This window comes from Dipodomys ordii, unplaced genomic scaffold, assembly GCF_000151885.1.
Source record: "Dipodomys ordii isolate 6190 unplaced genomic scaffold, Dord_2.0 Scaffold45, whole genome shotgun sequence".
Taxonomy (NCBI): domain Eukaryota; kingdom Metazoa; phylum Chordata; class Mammalia; order Rodentia; family Heteromyidae; genus Dipodomys; species Dipodomys ordii.
In genome coordinates this window covers 7,344,693-7,352,112 of record NW_012267261.1, presented here as the reverse complement: position 1 = coordinate 7,352,112, position 7,420 = coordinate 7,344,693, and the positions used below count along the sequence as shown (strand labels likewise).

General features: G+C 34.8%; 1 protein-coding gene across 1 annotated transcript in view; it reads right to left on the bottom strand.

Annotated features, from left to right (window-relative positions):
• The window catches only part of Dlg1 (discs, large homolog 1 (Drosophila)), a 115,884-nt gene that overhangs the window by 20,176 nt on the left and 88,288 nt on the right, over positions 1 to 7,420 (bottom strand). The window contains exons 16-19 of the mRNA XM_013019309.1: positions 4,296 to 4,337; positions 2,050 to 2,100; positions 671 to 772; positions 261 to 433 (exon numbers count right to left, since the gene is read on the bottom strand). Coding sequence (XP_012874763.1) covers positions 261 to 433; positions 671 to 772; positions 2,050 to 2,100; positions 4,296 to 4,337 — 368 coding nt within the window. The remainder of the gene's footprint in view (positions 1 to 260; positions 434 to 670; positions 773 to 2,049; positions 2,101 to 4,295; positions 4,338 to 7,420) is intronic.

Genomic DNA, 7,420 nt, shown 5'->3' with positions numbered 1-7,420 from the left:
GGGGCCTGAACTCTGGGCCTGGGCGCTGTCCCTCAGCTCTTCAGCTCAAGGCTAGCGCTCTACCACTTGAGCTACAGCGCCACTTCCGGCTTTTTTTCTTTTTGCTTATGTGGTGCTGAGGAATCAAACCCAGGGCCTCAGGCATGCAAGGCAAGCGCTCTATCTCTGAGCCACCTTCCCAGCCCCTGGCCTGTTATTCTTTCACACTGCTAAAGGCATACTGATTAGAAACAACGTTCTGGGATTACCCTGACGCTTACCTTTTCTGCTACTTCTCGCACAGACTGAACACTCGTTCCATACAGATGGTTGTTATACTGCCCAGCTTCAATGAATTTATGTTCCTGGATATCTTTTTCCATCTGTTCTCTTGAAGTCACAAAATGATAATCTCTTCCATCTACTTCATAATCTCGTTTTGGTCTAGTTGTATCTTTAACAGAAAATAACTTGGGGAAGTGTTTAATATTTAAAAAAATACAATAAATCCATTTTCTATTAAATCAGTGTTTTATAACGTTCAAACCAAGAGACATTAAATCTGAGAAAAAGAAAACAGTATCAAGGAATAATTTATAAAATAATTACATGAGCCATCAAAAATGATTGTATTTACTTTCATTACATACAGTGACAGGAAAAATTAAGAAGTTTTATTTGGGTTACTCACGAGGGACACAGGATCCAAATTTGTCAGGAAATTCTGAAATCAGATCATCATTTATCCTGTCTTTCATAGGTCCCAATATGATAACTGGTCGAGTGTAATTAACTATAAAGATAAACTACATGTTACAAGGAATATTCAACAAACATTAATGTATTTTATTTTACCAGAGGACAAAAATTACACTAACAATTATGAAGAATTTCTTTTCTCTTCTTTCTCTATACCACTTTACCATTAATAAAGATATCTATCAACCAAAGATGAGTAACTTGGTAGTTTATAAACCTTTATATTAAGATCCTCAAGTTGACTTATTCTCTTGCTATAAGTTAGCCAAGTTAAATTTAGCATCTTAGTAACTAATGTTTGTACACATTCCTAACACAATCTTATTCCAAGAGAAAAAAAATAAGTTACAGTGCTTTAATGATTGTTTCTGAAGAAGCAATTTGTAAAGTACAAAAAAGGACAAAAAAGAAAATGAGTGTAGGAAGCCATATCATCAAAGTAACAATCCAGAAAGATGATTTAACAGAGTATAACTGGGCTATAAAAGTTCATTCTGGGGGCTGGGAAGGTGGCTCAGTGGTAGAGTGCTTGCCTCGCATGCATGAGGGTTTGATTCCTCAGAACCACATAATCAGAAAAAGCTGGAGTGGAGCTGTGGCTCAAGGGTAGAGTGCTAGCCTTGACCTCAAGAGCTGAGGGTCAGCGCCCAGGCCCAGAGTTCAGGCCCTATGAGACACACAGACACACACACACACACACAGACACACACACACACACAGACACACACACACAGACACACACACACAGACACACACACACAGAGACACACACACACACACACACATACACACACACACACGAAATAGGTCATTCTGGAAGAAGAGTAATGAGTAGTGAGAATCAGAACTTGTTAAGGTGGGATAGAAATAGACTGAGTAGAACCCTCTTGGATGAGGAGGTAAGATACTTACAGAAAGGTCAGAGATGTTTCAGAGACTTTTAAAAAGGATTATTGGAAAGGCATAATGCTATTATAAAGACAGAAAAAACTGGCTTAGGAAAGTTTTTTTAATTTATTATTATTATTTTTTTAAATCAGTCATGGGGCTTGAACTTGGCCTGGGCACTGTCCCTGAACTTTTTTTGCTTAAGGTTAATACTCTACCACTTTGAGCCACAGTATCACTTCTGGTTTTCTGGTGGTTAACTGGAGATAGGAGTCTCACAGACTTTCCTGCCCAGACTGGCACTGAACTGTGATCCTCAGATCTTGCCTCCTGAGTAGCTAGGATTACAGGTGTGAACCACCGGCACCAGGAAGAAAGTATATTTCTTAAAATAAAATGTTAAGATCAAAAGGCTTCACAAACCTTCTTGTTGATTCACTGGCTCATAAGACAAGACATATTCTTCTTGACCACCTATTAGAAAATTAAAGTATGGGTAAGAAAATCTGTAATAGTGTAACATATTTATAGCTCTTCCTCTTTTTTATTCATTTTTAATTTAGAATCTAAGAAGTATCTAACTTTTTAAAGAATACTTGAAGTACAGCTTTGCATATATGTATATTAAGCAATTTGTTGTTAAAAACATGCTACAGCTGGACATGGTGAAAAATAATTGCAATACTGGCATTTCGCAGGTTGAAGGAGGATCACAAGTATGAGTTCAGCCTAGACTATATAATGAGGCCAGGCTAAACTAGACCAAATCAAATCCAAAGTACCATGTTTTTAGTTTCACCAAATATTAACAGTATGTGTTATTTAAAAATAATTATCTTTAATTAAACGCAAATGCAAAACTGTCAGTAGTTCATGGATGAAAAAATTAACTGATTATTATAAATTATATCTTTAAAGAAAAAAGCTTTACAAAAAATCAAATCTTTTCTTTCCAACGAAGTAAATCATAGTGATAGTAAAAATAGGTTTCGATTTGATCTTAAGGGCAATTTAGAGGTTAAAGCTTCTATAGTTTAAAGGGTCAGAGCTCAAGAAATATTTTAAATAAAAAGCACACAAATTATATCTGAACCTAATGAAAAAAATTAATCATTTAAAAAAATCTAAGAGCTCTTAATATATACATATAGGAAATAAACTAAATTCAAGTGATTCAATAAAAGCAATCCAAATTGGACAATATGAAAAATTTTCTTATTTTCAATAACAATCTTGTTACTGGCGCATACTATGTGTATACAGCTTGGCTTAAGTATTATTTCCTTCTTTAAAATATATTCGTTTTCAAGTTCATTATCATAGTATATAAGACAGATATTTTAAAGTACTGGATGTTTACATAATAACAAAAACATGCAATTTGAATATTCCACACCTTAACAATTCATGCAAATGGTAAGAAAGACAGTATATACTTTCATTACCTCATTTTAGTTTAGAAAGACACTCAACTACACTGAAGTGAGGTTTGGCTGTAAGTTAATAATATAATCAATCACTTTCCCAAATAATCCTTAAGTAGACACTAAAGCCAACTAAATGAATGAGGATTAAAAGTATATATTGTCAACAGGAAAAATATTAGGGACTGATATTAACATGATTGACCTTTTGAGCAGCCATACTCATCTGTAATCAAGATTACTTTCATATTAGACAGCAGTAAAAAAAAGTTAGAAAAGCAATTTTAATTTTTACAGTGCTACAACTCATAATGATCATGTACTCTCCCCTCCTCCCACATCCCAATTTGTTTAAAAACTTCACATCCTTGTATAGTTCAACACCAACACTATAATACAAAACACCAAGAGATAAAACTTTTCAAGCAATGGTTATTTCCTTTCTCATTTCTTATGTTTACCATCAAATACTGACAAATGACTTAGACCAGAATGGATAACAGAGAAAGGAAATAAACCTAATTTAGCATTGCTTAAGAGTATTAGTATCTATATTAAAAATAATTAAACAAAATGTGAAAGTACAAATTTACTCTCCATTTTATGAGATATTTACTTTTGAAAAGTAAAAGATATACATATACATATGTATTGTGTAACAATTATTAGTTTGTAAAATGGGTTTTAGTATTTTATTAACCTTGGAAATGAACTTCTGAACAAGTTGAACATCCTTTACCTAAAATATTTGGAACCATGTTTATCAGTTTTTTGCAACTGAAATATTTGCTCAGACTTCTTGGATTGAGTTTCCCCAAATCTGAAATGTCCCCAAATCTAAAACTTTTTTTTTGTCGGTCATGGGGCTTGAACTCTGGGCTTGGGCGCTATCCCTGCGCTCTTCAGCTCAAGGCGAGTGCTCTACCACTTGAGCCACAGCACCACGTCTGGTTTTCTGGTAATTTATTGGAGATAAGAGTCTCACGGACTGTCCTGCCCGGGCTGGCTTTGAACCATGATCCTCAGATCTCAGCCTCCTGAGTAACTAGGATTACAGAGGTGTGTGCCACTGGCGCTGGGATTCTAAGATCTTATTTTTCAAGTATAGAATTTTACTTGGCTCTCTATGATTTTAAAATAGCAAGTAATTGATTTTCAGTTCTTATAGCATATTACTAAGGAAAAAAAACATCCAAGGGACGTGTTACACTTCATACTACAAAAATATTAACTTGAAACACTTACGGTAACTGCTTTCACTATCGCTGGCATTAGAAGTTACATGCTCTGTAATTTCAGGACAATAAGATAAAATAAAGAAAACACAGTGTTGTGAGTTTAAAAGGCTGATAAATGCAAATTACCAAAATAAAGCAAGGCAATATTACAAATGTTGACATAAACCACATATAACTGAAGGTTTTTTATTTTATTTATTTTTTGGTCTATTGTGGGGCTTGAACTCTGGGCCTGGGCGCTGTCCCAAAGCATTTCAGCTCAAGATGAGTGCTCTGCCACTTTGAGCCACAATGCCACTTCCAGTTTTCTGGTGGTTAACTGGAGGTAAGAGTCTCAAAGGGACTTTCCTGCCCGGGCTGGCTTTGAACCGTGATCCTCAGATCTCAGCCTCCTGAGTAGCTAGGATTACAGGCATGAGCCAACGGTACCTGGATTAACTGAAGATTTTTTAAAAAGTATTTTAAAATTTTTATTAAAGTTTAATTTTCCAAATAAGTAAATATGAATTGTCAAGGGAAAATACTTGCAAATAATGCCTTATTTCTTATACAATCTTCATGTACAAAATTAGTAGTATAAATAGCTAGGCGAATAGACATATGTAGACATAAAACCCAAAAAGATAAAATAACATTTATTCCATTTAATTTAGTTTAGGAAATAGCAACTACTAGCAAAGAAGATGAGTTATAAATGACTAAACAGTGCTCATTTTAAAAAAGGGGTGCCTTCGTAATTTAAAAATGTATCTTATTTTTAGTCTAGCTTCCCACTTGTTCCTGAACAGAGATGAGAATCCCTGTTTCTGATATCATACAATGCACTGCAGATACCTCAATTTAATTACGAAAAAGATTCAAGTGAAAAGGAATTCAAGAAGTTGGGACTGCACTTCTAAATAGACTCATATTTCTTAGAAACTCAATTTTGATAAAACTGAGTGACTGCTTTATAAACACAAAAAACTCATCAAAACAATACTTAGTCAAAAATTGCCTGACTTCTCTTCAAGTGACTTCACTTTGTAACCTGATTGTTAAGTAAATAAAAGGAACTCATGTCATCTCTGAATACCTTTCTTGCATAGAAAGACTAATAAACTTTATGAAAACTAAAAACCAAAACGTATTGAAAAGGAAAAATTTAAATTTCTTATACATTAGGGAAAGAAAAAATATTTGATGGACAAGAGTGAAATTTCATGTTAAATATCTGCTATATTATAACACCCACCACATATTCAATCAACTAGCACAACTGAAAATAGAGAGTTAAAAAAAAAAATTCATGAACTGTGACCGTTAGTGTAAGTTATTCTAACCTGCAAAGGCAACATATAATTTTTTCAACCATAGTTATATACATTTTAAATAAAGCAGAGACTTAAAGTAAAATTAAAATATGACAAGTACATATAAAATTATACATATTATATAGTAATAGACTATTGAGTTGATAAGTTATGATTTGCTTATTTACTTAAGACATTTTAATTTGTTCTAAATTATTTTTCACAAACATAAAAAATTGCATAGCTTCATTTATATAGCTTCTCTTCTTTTTGCTTTTTTGACAAAATCTATGTAGTTAACACAGGACTTGAACTCACAATCCTCCTATCCCAGCCTCCCAAGTGCTCAGATTAGAGGAGTATATATCACCATACCCTGCTTTCTATAGTTTTTATCTGTTCTATTTCTTTAAACTTTATCTCAGTAGAAGAAATGTCTCTCACACACACATAGAACAAAAAATACTTCAAGTTTATATTAGGATTGGTATTAAACTCTGCAACCTCAATTTATGAAAGAAAGAAAAATTAGTTATTGTAATGGGGTGGAAGGAGATAGTAAATGGGAGTACATAAGAAACCAAATTGGGGGCTGGGAAGGTGGCTCAGTGGTAGAGCGCTTGCCTTGCATGCATGAGGCCCTGGGTTCCATTCCTCAGCACCACATAAGCAGAAACAAAAAGCCGGAAGTGGCGCTGAGGCTCAAGTGGTAGAGTGCTAGCCTTGAGCTGAGGGACAGCGCCCAGGCCCAGAGTTTAGGCCCCACAACCGGAACCCCCCCCCCCCAAAAAAACCAAAAAACCCGAATTGGTTAATGTTGAACTGATAATTATAGAAGGGCGTGGGGAAGGGATGAGTACTTGAGTACTTGTGGCATTTATTTTTTTACTATCCTACTATTAAATATATCTGACAAATATATGGAATTAAAAGTTACTATTATCTTTTTCTTTTGTTTCACCTATTCATTTTTTTTCCTGAGGATTTTTTTTCACCTATTCATTTTAAACTTTTCAGACTGCCAAGCATTACATAACAAATTTTCCAAGTTTTCCCAAGTTTCACTTTGCTCTTCTGCAATAAAACCTTACTACTGCCAGGTGCTGGTTGCACACATATGTAATCCTAGCTACTCAGGAGGCTGAGAACTGAGAAGCCAGTCCTAGCAGGAAAGTCTGTGAGACTCTTATCTCCAACTAATACCAAAAAGCTGGAAGTGGAGCTGTGCTAGAGGCTAGCCATTGGCTATTTGGTGGGGGTCTCACAAACTTTCGGCCAGGGCTAGCTGTGAGCTGTGATGTTCAGATCTCAACCTCCTGAATATCAGTCCAGATTACAAGCATGAGACACTGGCATTCCTATGTATTTTAAACCATCACTGTATTACTTAATATATCAAACAAAAGTGAATGCTATGTAGAAAGCTGCTATACTGTATTCAAGAATAAATAACAAGGAGATAAAGTTAAACTATTGGAAGCCATGAAATAAACAATGCTCAAAAAGTGCTGAAGAATGACAGAGGACCTGTGTGCAGGCTGACACATAGCAAACAGACACTTGGCTTGACTTGGATGGATTCAGTGTAGTGCCTGGTCTGTGTGGAAAATTTTATAATTCTTGTAGAATTTTTGTAAATATTTGAAATTTTTGCCTCAAATATTTCCTTAGGAAATGGAGCCTACGGATATGGAAAGCCAACTGGACCTACATTGCTACACATGTACATGTGTGACTTAGTAATTCCTTCCTTTTCTAGGTATCTATCCCCCACCCAAAAGTACGTGTGTATATGCTTACCGGAAGACATGATACAAAAGAGCACCAAACATGCTGTTTT